The 15,124-nt window shown below is 39.9% G+C and overlaps 2 protein-coding genes across 5 annotated transcripts; both read left to right on the top strand.

Moving 5' to 3' along the window:
- The first annotated feature begins 464 nt into the window (after positions 1–464).
- LOC113010037 (ciliogenesis-associated TTC17-interacting protein-like) lies at positions 465–7,752 on the top strand. 3 transcript variants are annotated; one of them, XM_080292622.1, is made up of 7 exons: positions 465–688; positions 777–901; positions 2,935–3,011; positions 3,103–3,173; positions 3,274–4,194; positions 7,281–7,346; positions 7,461–7,752. In XM_080292622.1, exons 1-5 carry the CDS (start codon positions 470–472, stop codon positions 3,460–3,462), a joined length of 681 nt encoding a protein of 226 aa, XP_080148748.1. In that variant the 5' UTR covers positions 465–469; the 3' UTR covers positions 3,463–4,194; positions 7,281–7,346; positions 7,461–7,752. The 3 variants fall into 3 exon arrangements, with proteins under 3 accessions (XP_080148748.1, XP_026004603.2, XP_080148749.1); XM_080292623.1 differs by having other exon boundaries at positions 495–688; positions 3,106–3,173; XM_026148818.2 differs by lacking the exons at positions 7,281–7,346; positions 7,461–7,752 and having other exon boundaries at positions 3,274–4,472.
- Positions 7,753–8,321: 569 nt separating this feature from the next.
- Positions 8,322–14,848, top strand: LOC113010038 (caspase-8-like). Of its 2 annotated transcripts, XM_026148821.2 has the most exons (9): positions 8,322–8,508; positions 8,661–8,766; positions 10,247–10,310; positions 12,935–13,064; positions 13,159–13,193; positions 13,285–13,345; positions 13,466–13,524; positions 13,730–13,844; positions 14,008–14,848. In XM_026148821.2, exons 4-9 carry the CDS (start codon positions 12,959–12,961, stop codon positions 14,418–14,420), a joined length of 789 nt encoding a protein of 262 aa, XP_026004606.2. In that variant the 5' UTR covers positions 8,322–8,508; positions 8,661–8,766; positions 10,247–10,310; positions 12,935–12,958; the 3' UTR covers positions 14,421–14,848. The 2 variants fall into 2 exon arrangements, with proteins under 2 accessions (XP_026004606.2, XP_080148744.1); XM_080292618.1 differs by lacking the exon at positions 10,247–10,310.
- The last annotated feature ends 276 nt before the right edge of the window (positions 14,849–15,124 follow it).

Raw genomic sequence — 15,124 nt, 5'->3', positions numbered from 1 at the left:
TAAATAGAGACCTTAATTGGAGCACTGTAACAAAAAAAAATTTCCCCCAGGGATCAATAAAGTATTCTGATTCTGATTCTAATTAATTATTGTTTAGATTATTGTTAGATTGGGTAGTTAACCTTACATTGTACTTTGAAGGAACTGCCTTTAAGGGAAGTAATATCCCCAAAACTGACATAAAATAACTTGTGTATGTGTGTATTGCTGAAGACCCAAAAGGGAAGTAAGGTCCCCAAAAGTGGCATAAAATAGTTTGTTTATCTGTGTATCGCTGAAGACCCAAAAGGGGACATTAAACATTCCCAGTCCCCAATGGGAAGGTAAAAATACTGTCTGGACAAATGTTGCTTAAAATGAAAATCTCAAGTGATTTTTTATTTGTGTGGTCTTGGAGGAGTAAAACTGATTGCCAGCTTGCTTCTAAACCATACAGAAAGTGGTGTCCCCAAAGGGTGGGAGTTAAGATATGCGACCCCAAACGGGACTTAAGCGAGTGTGTGTGTGTGTGTGTGTACAGGAGGTGACAGAAGAGAGCATGTCCTATCCCATGTCTGTCCTGAGAGGGCTGGTAACTGAGGGCTCCAGCTTGCTGCTGATGCGCCTGATCGCTCTGAGGAGGAAGATGCCAGAAAACATGACGTTTGTCTCCTTAGACCCAGGATTACACATAATTAACACCTCTTTTGTAAGTCTTTATGCCTGTGTAAGACATCCTGGTCCATCAGTAACTTGTTTGAGTACTGAGCTCTGATTGTGGTCTCTTTTGTGCTCAGAGAGAGCTGGGTCAGAGGCAGCTAGAGGTCGGGGGTGAGCTCCTGGATGTATTTGGGGTAGAGAGGATTATTCAGTCCATGGAGGGCAGCCCCAGTACCTGGCAGTGCTACTTCCTGGATGATGGGTAAGCTTACAGTTTTTTCTGATTGCTTAAGCACATTTTTTGTAACTATTGGCTAATTTTGCAAAACTCTTCACACAAATAAGAAAACCTGTCACCCAATCATCAAAACATTGTAGTTCTCTTGCAAAAGCAAACACAGCTAGATTAACTCTTCACACCTTCGTAAAAATGGTGTTTCCGTATCAAACAGTACCCACAAGCCATCATCTACTAAGCACACAATGCGCCAACTGCACACCGATGGTATGAATACAAAACACATCTGGCGTTTGCCTTCCCTGTGCACAAGGTAGGCTATGTCAGTTTGAGCTCATACTTCTGTCATAGATCCATAAGCATGGAGGGATCCAAACTTCAAGTACTGGTGTTTAGTCAAACACATCAAAACAAACACAAGTGTTTATTTCCAAGTATAGGATTATTTGCAATCGCCATAATGACTATATGGGTTACGTGGTCTGCAGTGAACATGCTTCCTCTGCCCCCTCCTCGTCTTCCTCTTGCTCCTCCTTGTCCTTGTCGTCCTCTTCATCCTACTTCTTCACCTCCATGTCCTCTTCCTCGGCCTCCTCTACTTCTCACTCTTTCTGCTCCCTCCATTGTACTCCGCACACACAGCTTACCTGTATTATAGTTCTTAGGCTGATTGCAAAGTGAACGAATTATCTAAGAAAGTTTTCACATGTGAAAGTGTGCCAGACAGTTGGCAAATTAGTGTTAATGATAGCCATACATGTGTATACTTTTGCTAGGAGTGTGTTGGAAATTTGGAAATTGAGTGTTGTGCAGTGAATTGTGCCTACAGTCTTGCAAAGTGTGTGTTACAAAATTGCAAACTGAGTGCAAAGCAGTTTTTGTGCTTTTAGTTTTGCACACTCAGTGAGTGGTTTTGCTATAAGTCTGACTAGTTTTAGAAATTGTGCTACAGGATTCACAGTTAGTGTTTAGGCATTCAGTAAAAACTGTAATATATGTACCTCTCCATCATCCCACACATGTTGGACTGTGTTACTGCCTCCCTCTGTGCACCAGACAGACTGCAGCTGCCCACTGTTGAGTTTCATGTTTATATTACCTACTGCTGATAGGAGGTCACTAATGTAGACTAAACAACAAATCATTTTAATCACACAATAGCACTACTTATTGAATGCTTCCCTTAATCACAAGGGATCCATTAGTTAGGTGTTTAAAAGGAGAGGACTGTTATCAGCATGGGCAACCAGTATGAATGAACCATCAGTGATTCCCCAGTGGTTGGGTTTATTTAACTTGTAGAAAAAGGTAGTTTAAATTACACAAAAGATTGCCACACATGGACTAGCAATCTCTTAAAAAGACCAAACAAGGTTAGATTTCAAGTCACTGACTTAAAGCTAAATAAGTAAATTAAGCTAACTCACCTTAGCTGCTCCCAGTCCAGAAGCAAACAGAGTGAGGTGGAAGGGAGTGCAGTCATTATATACTCTGTGCCAGGTAAGTTCAGGTATGGAACAAAGGAGCCCACCAGTGATAAGAAAACTCCGACAGTAAGTGAGGTTAAAGAGGTGTGGATGAAACAGGGAAAGGGGTAAATAAAAGAAGAATTTCTACTATTTCCCACATGTTTGATTTGGCATCCTTCCTGGTACAACCCTGCTTGTGATTTATGTCACCTCCTGGTCTTAAACTAGAGATCTTTCACATGTTAGCCAAAACTATTAACCACTGCTAATGGAGCCATTGATGCTTCTTCTTTGTGGGTCCAAACTATAACATTAGCTATAGTAGAATAGTTAATTGCTTTGTGTCCTTGACATCTTAGGAACTATTCAGTTTCTAAAAATGATCATTTTGAAGGGAAAGGTTCCCATAAACTGTAGATATACCTACGGAAAAGGACACATCTGATTTTTGTATGCGAAAGAATATTGGTGATACATGAGGACTTTCTGGTTTAACTCAAGCGGTTTCTGAATAACAAGTAAGTGCTATTATTGCTGTTATGTGTTACACTAGTGCTTTCAATTTGACTCGTTATATTCTCTGATCAGGCATCTGGTGACCAGAGTTCAGGTGGGGTCACCAGTCACCATGAGACTTCTAGAGTTGCCATCAAAGGCAGAAAAAGGTTACACACATCCCCCACACACATATTCACACATAAGAGGTATGATTCCAATGAAAGATTCAGTGATATTTGTGTATTTGTAATTTTACAGTAGATTTCAAGAAGATCCCCCTTGTGTGGGAGGAAGACATGCAGATGCGTTCTAAGTTTCTGGACAGAAAGGTAGCCGGTCATGTGCAACAGGAGATTAATACTAGACTTCCATTACTCTACTGACCATCTGAGCAGAAAATGAATGTGTGTTTATGTCTTGTTTTGGCAGGAAGAGCTTAAGGCCGACCACTCCTCATACTTGAGACAGCATCCAGAGATTCGAGCACTAATATCTGACTTCCTGCAGTTGCTGTTGTTGAGGAAACCAGACGACGTCTTTCTGTTTGCCAGAGAGTACTTCACCCCTTTTGCCTCCAATAATCCTGCAGACGCAGACCAGGAAGCCCAGTCCCTCTAGTCACATTATCACATGCATAGCTGGACTGGCCATCGGGCATACGGTGGGCCGCTGGCGATTTTTTGTTTTTATGGGCCGATGGATTTTTTTTTTATTTTAGGAAGGGTATATATAATGAAAGGTGTTGGATCGGCCAATTAATAATAATAATGGATTGGATTTATATAGCGCTTTTCAAGGCACCCAAAGCGCTTTACAATGCCACTATTCATTCACTCTCACATTCACACACTGGTGGAGGCAGCTACGGTTGTAGCCACAGCTGCCCTGGGACAGACTGACAGAAGCGAGGCTGCCATATCGCGCCATCGGCCCCTCTGGCCAACACCAGTAGGCAGTAGCGTAAAGTGTCTTGCCCAAGGACACAACGATTAGGACAGAGAGCCCGGGGATCGATCCGGCGACCTTCCGGTTACAGATACGCTTCCCAACCCCCTGAGCCACGGTCGTGGTCATGATCGACTCTGGGCTGGACCAATTACAGCCGAGGAGGCTGGATGCACCCTCCCCCTTGTTTAGCAATCACGTGATTTTCGCGCATTGCATGCCGGGAACTCGTGGCAAAACACCACGCTCAGATTTATAATTATACGGTTCTTGGAGTGAGTGCATACACTCATGAAGTTTAGTAACTTCAGGTCACTGCAACAAGCCCAGGTACAGTTTACCGACGGATGGGTGCAGGACCTTGAAATGCACCGTGTAGAACGAAAGACCATCGTATGAACAAAGGTAAGTTTACCAGTCTCACAAATCGTCGTCATAAATACACATTCGTTAACCGTTTATTAATATAACCTTTGAGCTCAATGGTAATTAATTAGTAGTGGAAATCATTTCTGGTAGCATTACAGAAATGTAGCAATGACAATAATAATGTATGTTGTAATCGCACTGGACAATTAGTGATACAAAACAACTGTTTTATCCTGTGAATAAAAGTATATGTTTTTGTCAATGTACCATGGTAATAACAGAAGCGAAGCGCAATATTGTGTCAGGACAATTTACTATTTATGCACAATAAACAAAGGAGCATAGCGCGACAATTTCTGTTCAGTGCCAGACTTGCTTGTAACCTATATCACCAATTATGTTAAGAAAAATGACGTATTAACTACTACAAAACTCTGACCTTTGTGGGAATGCTTGGAGGAGACCAACATGTGAGCTGAAGTGTTCTGAGACGTTATATTTGGTATATCTAGACCATCCGTTGGCTCTTACTTCGGAAACATGGCTTAAAAATTTTCTCTTCAACGACGTAATCCGATAAAAAAAAAAAAAGATCTCTTTACCCGTCGGCTTCCCGTGGCTGTCATGCGACCGGCTATTGCAGTTAATAATACAACAGCTTCTTGGCATTTTTTGGGTTTCTTTTTATCACTGTGTAACTGAGTTTAATTGAACGCCTGCGTGCGCTAGTACCTCTTGCCACAAGTTCCCAGAATCCTTTGCGGTTTTACCCCTGAATGATGTCACATTTTCAATCTTTATCCTGGTGGGCCGGTCTCTAGTCAAAATGCCCGGGCCGATTTTTTGTCCCAGTCCAGCCCTGCTCGCTGACTTTCCATAGTCGTTGATAAGCGAAGCAGACTCTGACCCTGCGTCCCATATTTGATGAGTTAGGAGTGAGAACGTGTTGCAATGTATATATGTAGGTGTGGTTTGGCTCTAGAAGAAATGCGAGTTTCACTTGTGATTACACTTCAGCGGAAGTATCAACAGTGCATGCATTAACCTGAACATGGACAACAGCAGAGGTGGGCAGTAAAGATAAATATTTTGTTACTGTGCTAAGTAGAGTTTTAAATTTACATCTACTTCACTTGAGTAGGTTTTTTTCATTTTCAAAACAGGCTCGTTACTTTCGGTTTGACGTGTTTGAATGGAGTCATTACTTCGTCATTGCGAGAAACACATGAAAGGCAGTCCTGCTCGTGCATTAATCACCAAATGTGGTATAAAAAGAGATGAAAGAGGCAAACACATGTGCCATAGTTAGGGGTTTAAGTGGGCCTTTTTATTTATTTATCATCAGCAAGGAACAAGTGACTTTTAATGTCATAAACTTTATGGACAGGATTATACTTCTACTTTTTAACGACACCACCCTCTACTGGTGCAGTTTGATATATAGCATTACAGGAGGCAACAATTACTTGTGGCTGGAACGACTTCGGGTGTCCATAAGTTATGTTTGCGATACTTCAGCATCTAGCTAGCCCTACCGACGACCAGCGAGCATAAAGGGAGTGAGGTTTTTTTGGAGTGTCAGGTAATTTCAAATGCAACATTTCTATCAGCTCAACAAACAGCAAACACACGAACTGTTTGTGTGCAGTTTCTTTTCAGTGTTGCTAGCTAAAGGCCCAGCTGAGAAGAAGGAGAGAACAGTTTTCAAATGAAACAAGTACTTTCTAGGGTAAGTGTTATGGAGGGACTAAGTGGGGGTAGGTTTTGATTATTGATTTTCCAAATAAAATCGATTCTAGATTGAGTAACACGATATCGATTCAGTGTAAAAAATAATTACACTGTTAGATCCCAAGTACCCTGTGATTACGTGTAATTTCATTTATATGTGTTGTGCCAAAAGTGACTTGAGTTATTTAGTTGATGATGTTTTCCTCTAACCCAGGGGTCTCAAACTAACCACCCGTATATTGACGTGAAAAAAATATGATGGAGTTTGGCCCTTGAAGTTACTTTTTTGTGTTAGAGAGGATTTGTTTGTTGTTGAGTGCAATGTTAAAACAAGTTGTGTGGCCAGCTCATTTAAGTTTGAGACCCCTGCTCTAACCCATTTACAACTGGACTAGTTATGGGAAATGAAACTGGTTATAAATACCAAGGCTGTAAACATGTTTATTCCTACTGTAGTGTTCGACATTTTAACTTTCTGTCTGTGAGGACTGAGTTACATTTGCAATTACCAGCCAAAATGGCAAAACAATGTTTTGTTCAAAAACAAAAATAAACAAATATCTTCAATGAAATCCTCTGATCACACTTTTCTGCTGTCACACAGAGTCACCTTCTGCTCATCCACTTGAATAAGTGCCTTTCGTTCCAGCCTGTTAAGGTCATTTAGGAAACAAGCCTGTATTAACTGGTGATAGTTACAGCTTGACTCATGCAGGTGCCTGCTAATGATCTACTTCGTGGTGGTGCTTTATAGGATGGGGACAAATGTGGCAGATGGGGACATGCAGCCTGAGGAAATATATCCCCTTTTACATTTGGGTAGGACGGAGAAAACCAGGGTGACTTCTGAGAGGTTATTAGTTATTCTCTCAAATATTATCTTTGAAAAAGAAAAAAACAACAAAAACAAACAAAAGAATCCTCATAAACTTGATTGTAGGACAGAGTAGTTATACACTACAGGTCCAGCCTGCTTCCTCTTTGATAGGTGCTGATGGTGCACAAAACAGTTATATAAGCAAAATATATTTGTTATCAGTAGTATTATTATTTTGTCTGTCACTTAACATTTTAGACAGAGAAGATCTGAATTATTTGGTTAACGGACTGTCATACATTTCATACAGCTACATTTTGAATAGAAATTCCAACTATGTCTGAGTTTGCAGTATTATGGCATCAACATTTATGTCTAAACAAATTTTTCCCAACAAGTTGTTGTAATACACATTTTAGGCTACAGGGCACACATGAAATTATCATTCAGGCACATTCACATTTCTTGCTAAATTATTGCTTTGTTTCCAGCCATTATTAATTACTGCAGCAAGTACAGTAGCTTACAGAAGAATGAAAGTATTTGCTTTGAGGAGTTGCATATTCTTTTGCAGAACATAATGCAATGAAGCAGGGCCGCTGAATCATCTGTGCGCACACTCTCAAGGACACCAAAAGAGGTAACATGCAATAACTATTACATTTAAAATGAAGACTTTGTAAGATAATAAAACCTGTGTGCTGCTGTTAGTTGCAGTTGTGATATTTAAATTGTGTAAATGTCTGTAATGCAGACTCAGCATGTCTGCCAAAGACATTGTGAGGAGAAATAAAACAGCCATCCAAACGATTCTGTCTGGAGACTACAGGCTGATCCTCAACAAAGTTTATGAGAAGGAGCTGATCACTGAACGGGAGTACAACATTCTTAAAAGTATCGGCGGAAAAGATGTGGAGGGACACATTGTTGAGCTCGTGGATAAGATCATGAGTAAAGGAGACGATACCTGCGGAGCTTTTCTGAACTTCCTGCAAACTGATGAAGACATTAAAACTACTTCCCCTCAGCTGAAGGACTTAAAAAATGACATCCTGTTTTTACATGGTAATTAAACACACACAGAAAAGTTGTGTCTGAGATCATATTCTGGTTGGATGTGTAACTCTGTTTCTCTCTATGTTCTGTCACAAGACGGCTCCAGTCAAATGGAGGTGAGGTCCTACTTCTGGAAATACAGAGCAGCTCAAATAAGTTACATTTGTGTCACAGAGATAGTGTGCTGTTTAATCAATTTCCTTCACATAATATTGCAAGATGTATGACATAGGGTCATCTCAAAGACTGTTGCTACATTCATATAGCCTATGGTACTCAGTGTTTGTATCTATCAGTCCATCCAGGCCTGTGATACAAAGCTTGTCCTCAACTCTAGAAGATGAGCTGGACTCTACCGAGGTGGCAGCACTTTGCTTCCTGTGTCGTGATGTTGTCAGTCATCTGAAAGTGGTCAGTGCTGCATGTTCTATACTGTTATCCTTCCACTTGTTTTACTGACATGTTTATGGATGCGTCACTTGTAGGACTGACAGTATGATAGATAGCTTAGATATGTTCATATTCACTGATAGACTTTCTAATGACCCCCCCACCCCACCCACCCCACAGATCACTAATATCAAAGACCTGTTCTCAAGCTTAAAGGAAAAAGGTCTCCTGCAGAACAATTGTTTCCTTTCTCAGCTTCTCTCAACTATTGATTGAGTAGACCTTGTCAGGTCCCTGGGCATAGATAGCAAACGATCAAAGGACACAGATGGGAGTCCTGTTCTGTCACAGTACAGGTGAACGCAGTCCCACATTGACTTTAATATGACAGCATGCATATAGTAGTAATTAGTACTTAAATGCTATCAGTTTGAATTACAAAATCTTTGTGTCTGTTTGGCTTTCTCTCCACATTTTTATTTTTTCTTCTTTTTTTCCCCACTGTTAGGGTGATGCTGTACAAAATATGTGATGCTATGAATAACGACAATATCGCAATCATGAAGTTTCTACTGAGATCAAAGCTGCTCAAAAGCACACTGGATCAATGCAAAGTGAGATAACATTTGCACACATCTCCAGCTATTTTAAAATCAACTCACCATATCTACATCTACAGGATGTAGTCATTAAGAAACAACTGTATCTGGGCTTCAGATTTTAAATCCTATGGTGATTTTCTTTTTAACAAAACATTTATTTCTCAATAAATGAACATCAGTACATCACAAGAAGAAAATAAATTGTCACAGGGCTGAAATATAATTGACCATATATAACAAAACACACTATTTTCTTAAAGCACCACTGAGAAGAAAAATCAGTTAAATTATTTGTCAATGGATACAATGGAAATTCAGCTTTAACCTCCTAAGACCCGAACTCTTTCATGGCATGAATTTTTACTTTCTCTTTGCTATTTGGGCTGATTGGGAGTGGATGAATGTAAAAACAAAGAATTTACAGATTTTTATTTTTATTTTTTTTTCCTGATTTTTGTTTCTGAGAAAAGTGAGATCCACATATTGGGACATTTTAAATTTAAAAGAACAGTGGCAGTATAATGTCCTCGTGTGGATATCAGGCCCTTGTAGAGCTTGTAGACATCTATATTTAACCAGCTAAATGAAAGTTGTATCAACCCTTTTCCCTGCAATATTATTAATCTTATTTTTTCTTCTTTTATATATAGAAAGTTTTGCTTGACCCACCACAAAATTTAACAGCTTCCATCTTACCAGCCTCTTTTTTGTATAGCTGGCACAAAACAGAAATGCCAATGAAGACAAACCCTCTCCACATTTTTCAAAGACATGTGTTAACATAATGAACAGTGGTTCATTTCTATGTTTCTCTTGATCATAGACTGGATGTAAAAAATAAACAAAACATATATAAAGCTAACTTCTGGATCTGAAATGTGAAAGCATTTAAGAAGTGCTTTAAACTTGCAAGTATTCTAAGTGCATCCATCCCTAAATCTAAACTAAAAACTCAAGGTCACAGAGAATTTCAGTCTATGATCTGTGCACCCAGCTGACTTGTTCATCACAGAGCTGAAGATTTGTGTCTTTAAACTGGCATTTGAGTAACATTTTGCTGTGAAGCAGTTGATAGATTTATAGTGTAGCTGCAGAGTGTAAGGAAGAGGACTCCCTTACTGCATGTATTTATATTAGATTATCTGTATAGCACTTTAGAACACACCTTTCACTTTATTAAAAGCACCTTATCAAGCACTTTATTTAGCATTGCACTTTAAGCATGGATTTGCACACAAGTTTAAATATTTATTGACTATTTATTGGGAATTTTAAAATCAGTTGGTGGCCTTGTTTCAGATCCTGCACAGCTGCTCCTCATCAAGGAATGTGGTGGTTGTCTGTCAGGAGAGAAGAATGGTGATTGAGATTGTGATTAAGGTTTACCAGTAAGGAAAACTAATGCAAGTGTGTGTGAAATCTAGGGATAAAAGTGGTGCAAATAAGTGTAAGATAATGATTACTCACCTTTCTTGCCTGTGTCCTCTTCAAGGTGTTTGGGCAAATGTTTCCCCGAGGGTCCAGACACCATTTAAAGGTTCCGGGAGAGACCATAGGTAAAGAGAGTGTGGTGAATCTTTGTGCTTGGGTTTCTGGGTTTTTATAATAGTGGGTTTGGTGTAACATTAAAGTGTGAAATATTTATTAATATGTAAATGTGAAAATGTATTTATGTATTTATTTATTCTAATTAATATATTGTATACTGTGGTGGAAGGTTGGGATTTAAGAATTTACCTGAGAGTGGAATAATGGTTAAGTCGGTGTAGACTTGTAGTCAAGACCGCCTAATCCAAGACCAAGACAAGACCAAGACCAGAGGGTATCGAGAGCAAGACCAAGTTGAGACGAGACCGAGTCGAGACGAGACGAGACCAAGACCAAGACCGAGACAAAAAAAGTCTTTAAACTGCAGCCAGATGCTATTCTATAGACATATGCAGGACACCTTAAACTAGTTTTTTAATTAAGCAGCAAGGCAGAACAAAGTCAGGCCTGTATCAAGACACAGGGACTAAACCCCAATTCAACCAGACCCAGAACTGATCCGGAATTAAAACAGGACTACAACAGTAACCAAGACAGAACCAGAATCAGAACTAGATGATAGTAGCACTAAAAATCATCATAGACCTGCACTACACTTATTTTTTAATTCTACCAAAGTACAATATTTAGATTGAGAAAAGTTTATATAATTATGTAGCCTTGTTGTGCAAACAAGCCTGCATAACTTAATAAATATAGAATTTGAAAAGTAACAAATTGTATCTAAAAAGAAACACTAGGTACGAGATACATGTTCTGATGAGTTTTGGCAAACAACCATTTGACTAACATGTGTGTCTCACCTGCTCTTGTTCCATCTCTGTTCTGTCCTCATTCTCTCTCTCCCTCTCTGTTCCTCTCTCTCCCTCTCTGCTCCTCTCTCTCCCTCTTTGTGCTGACAATCAAGCCAAACACCAACATCATCAAATATACAGTTGAAACCAGATATTTATGTACTCTTCAGATAAAAACACAAACACTTTTTTAATTGTAACATCAAATCAGACTAAATGTTTATTTTTTTAGATTGATAAATATAAAAAACATATTTGTTAACTTTAAGAGTAAAGAGAGAAACTATCTGTATTTCTTAATTGCAAATGGCACCAAATTGTATTCAAAATTGAGCCACACTTATGGAGCTCCACAGTTCTTTTCCTGGTGTTTTGGTTGACATCTCTTGATTTTCCCATGTCAAAGAAACAGGCTCTGTGTTTTGCCTTATATGCATCCACAGGTGTGCCACCAATTTACTCACATGGACTCTACTAACCTATCAGAAGCTTCTTCAGCTCAGAATGGAATCGTCTGGAGTTTTCTTATTAATTAACAATAAACTTAGTGTATATGTACTCCTAAATTTGATGAAAGTGATTAAAATAGACAGCTCCCTCTTTTTATTCTGACATTTAACTAATTCAAAAGATATTTCAACATTTATTTATCTAAAACAAAAGTTTACTCTAAATTGATGTTTAACAGTAAAAAAAAGTTTTTATGTTTTCTCCATAAAGTGTATGTAAATATCTGGTTTCAACTGTGAATATACTGCTGTGTATTGAAATTCCTCTTGTTTTGCATAGATATACTGAACATTCAAAGCATAATATATAAAATAACATCTACCTGAGTTTTTTCTTTGACAGAAGCTCCTTATGTCCATTGTTGTGTACATCAGTACACAACTGAAACCGATTTAGAGAGTTTGTTTATCCGTGGAGGGAAACAACTGAAAATATGAAATGTAAGCTAAGACTCTCTAAAAAATCAGCATTGCTGTTCGGCTTTTTATTTATCCATTTGTTGATTCACTCGAAGAGCAAGTAACGTGATCAGTTTGATATCAATCTTTTGTGATACACCGTCATATTTACATTATTAGTTCAGTACGAATGATTTGCTTTGGTACCTGGTCAAACTTAAGCTCTCCTCTGTCTGCAGCAAACTCGCAAGCAGCAGCTTCTCCCCCCTCGCTCACATGGGTGCTGTGCTCAGTCGCCTAGTGCCTGAGCTCAGATCATACCAATATTAGGGGGAATTTACGACGGTGCGCTCTGTGCTTCGTGTGTTGTTTTTGTTTTATACAGTTGTCAGTCAGGCATCTAACTAACAAATTACACTCCAAAAGACCCCATGCTTCTGAAAAAATGACCCGGGCTTAAGCCCAGTAAGCCACCCCCCCGCTCCGCTGATGGTTGACTCAAATCTCCCGAACACTATGTCGATTTGAGAACACAAGACCGAAACAGCGAGACCGAGACCAAGGCAAAAGTCCGTCGATACCAAGACAAAAGTCCATCGAGACCAAGACCGAGACCAAGACAAAAGTCCGTCGAGACCAAGACCGAGACCAAGACCACGTAAAAGTGGTCTCGAGACCGGTCTCGAGACATCCAACTCTAAGTCGGTGACAGCTGAACATATTAAAGCTGCCAGTTGTCATTAGAGACAGATTATTTTTGTGCTGTGAAGAAGCTCGACAAGTTAATTGTTGTAAGGAGAGCTGTATGGCAAATAAATACTTTGTTCCACTACTTCTGCCTTGGTCCATCTCACTGTGTTTCCAGCTGCTAAGGGCCGCCCTGTTACAAGAGCCTCTGTGAACTAAAACCATCTTTGCTGTTAATTCCAGACAGCGCTGGATGTGTTTGCTCAGATGGAAAAGAAAGATTTAATATCAGACAAAAATGTCAGTGTGTTGCATGAAATACTCCAAGAGATTGATCCTGAGCTGGCAATGATTGTAGAGAACTACATTCAAGGTAAGACAGACATTTTTCACTTTACCACAGAAAAACATTTAGATGTAAACAGTGTGTTTCTGTGAACATCATCAAATGATTGTACTCGTTACAGGAGTCCCCCAACAGCAGCAGATGTTACCTCCTCATGTCAGTATTGACAAATGTATCTGTCTGTGTGTTTCTGAACATTTAATTCTGTGTGTCAGTTTGCTGATCACTGTGATGTTTATTCCCACAGAGGTTTTTTGACACAAATGAATCCCATCTTCCTCTGTCTGTAACTGAAACTCAGTGCAGTTGTAAGTATCTCTGTTCAGAAAAAATTGTAGTTATTTTTTAGGAATTCCTACAGTCACTCTGGTTTTTATTATTTTGTCATAATACTGAACATGTAAATATGTTGTTCTTTTGTCTCTAAGGCAGAGGAGAGATTATTTACACTGATGCACGATCACAGCCCATCTCTCTTCCTGATCAGGTAGTTCATTCATTTTGTTGCTATGATGCCAGGTCTCTCTTGGAAATGAGATTTTTAATCTCAATGAGATTTTTTACCTGGATAAATAAAGGATTAATAATAAATTCAGACTTTTATGCTTTCATTCATTCTTTTGTCGAAACACTAACATTTATATTAATGTAAAAACATAATACTTCACATTTTCTTTGTTTCTGTCCTGTAGTCAGAATACTACACTTTGACTCATACGTCTCATGGTTTATGTGTGATCATCAATAATGAGACCTTCACTACTGAAACATGTCTACATGCTCGAAGGGGAACTCAGAAGGATGCAGGTAGAGTTCTTACCTTCAAACCATATCATGACCTGATTTATGTAGGACTGTTTTAACTAGAAGCACTGAGACCTGCAACAATTACTGCACATACAGATCAGATATTCTTTGGTTTTGTAATCTACTGCTATACCTTCATTTGTTTCTTTTCTATGTGGCACAGATGCTCTGAACACAGTGTTCACAAGCTTAGGCTTTAAAGTGCTGATACACAACAACCTGACTGCAGCACAAATACGAAATGAATTAAGAATGTACAGCAAGAAGAATTTTGTGAATGATAATGCCTTGGTAAGTAGATTCATACATCTTTGGAATTGTATCCTCAACCACCATTCTATATTCTTAATTTATTTTATATCCCTGGATTTGCATCTCCCAGTGATCCCAGAGGCTATGTTGCCAAGGACTTTTTGTAACCTGGTAAAGTTTTACATGGCAAATTGGCCCTGGGTGAGGGACCAGACAGAGCAATTCAAAAACCCCTATGAGCAGAATATCCAGGGCACAGTTTCCCAGCATAGGGTTACCAGGATCTACCCAGGAGCCGGGCCTGGGGAGGGTGCCCAAGAGTGAGTGTCTGGTGGGCAGGCCTTAGTCTATGTGGGCTGGTTGGGACAGCCCGAAAAGGGACATGGGCCCACCCTCCTGTAGGCCCAACACCCACAGGAGGTGCCATAGGGGTCAGGTGCATTGTGTGCTGGTTGGCAGCCAGGGGCGGAAACCCTGGTGGACAGACCCTTGGCTACCGAGACTAGCGAATAGGATATGGAATATATTGCGTGAAGTCGAGATGTACCCGCTAGATCGGGCTCTGGAACCAGTCTCCTGGAGAGGGGCTGGACTCTGTCTCAGTCTGGTGTTGGTGTAAACCGATCACCACCTGGTGGTGATTCTGACCAGGTGGTGGGAGAGGAGGCTGGATAGACCTGGCAAGCCTAAACATATAGTGAGGGTGCACTGGGAACACCTGGCAGAGGCCACGGTCCGGCTGAGCTTTGACCCATCCCGAGGGAGACTGGGGACATTAAGTCCGAATGGACCACCTCCATTGCTGAAGCTGCTGCACTGACCTGTGGCTTAAAGATGGTTAGGGCCTTTGGTGGTGGTAACACCTGAACCAGATGGTGGACACTAGAGGTTAAGAGAACCATCTTAACCTCTGCTTAAAGCTGTAGCGCCCAGATTACTTACAGCTACTTCGGTGCAACTGATATAAGATGCGGTAAGCTGAAGCTGTCTTCTTTCTTTAAAACAGAAGCAGCACAAACAAGAATTTT

This window comes from Astatotilapia calliptera, chromosome 18, assembly GCF_964374335.1.
Source record: "Astatotilapia calliptera chromosome 18, fAstCal68.1, whole genome shotgun sequence".
In the NCBI taxonomy this organism is placed as follows: Eukaryota; Metazoa; Chordata; class Actinopteri; order Cichliformes; family Cichlidae; genus Astatotilapia; species Astatotilapia calliptera.
Note: the sequence above shows the minus strand (reverse complement) of the source record. Positions and strands in the feature narration are given on the sequence as shown.

Coding starts and splice junctions, on each gene's coding strand:
- LOC113010037 (XM_080292622.1), top strand. CDS start 470: ATGCGACCCCAAACGGGACTTAAGCGAGTGTGTGTGTGTGTGTGTGTA. Junction 689..776: donor ACATAATTAACACCTCTTTT/GTAAGTCTTTAT, acceptor TTTTGTGCTCAG/AGAGAGCTGGGTCAGAGGCA. Junction 902..2,934: donor TGCTACTTCCTGGATGATGG/GTAAGCTTACAG, acceptor TTCTCTGATCAG/GCATCTGGTGACCAGAGTTC.
- LOC113010038 (XM_080292618.1), top strand. CDS start 8,665: ATGCTGTACAAAATATGTGATGCTATGAATAACGACAATATCGCAATC. Junction 13,065..13,158: donor TGTAGAGAACTACATTCAAG/GTAAGACAGACA, acceptor TACTCGTTACAG/GAGTCCCCCAACAGCAGCAG. Junction 13,346..13,465: donor AACTGAAACTCAGTGCAGTT/GTAAGTATCTCT, acceptor TTTGTCTCTAAG/GCAGAGGAGAGATTATTTAC.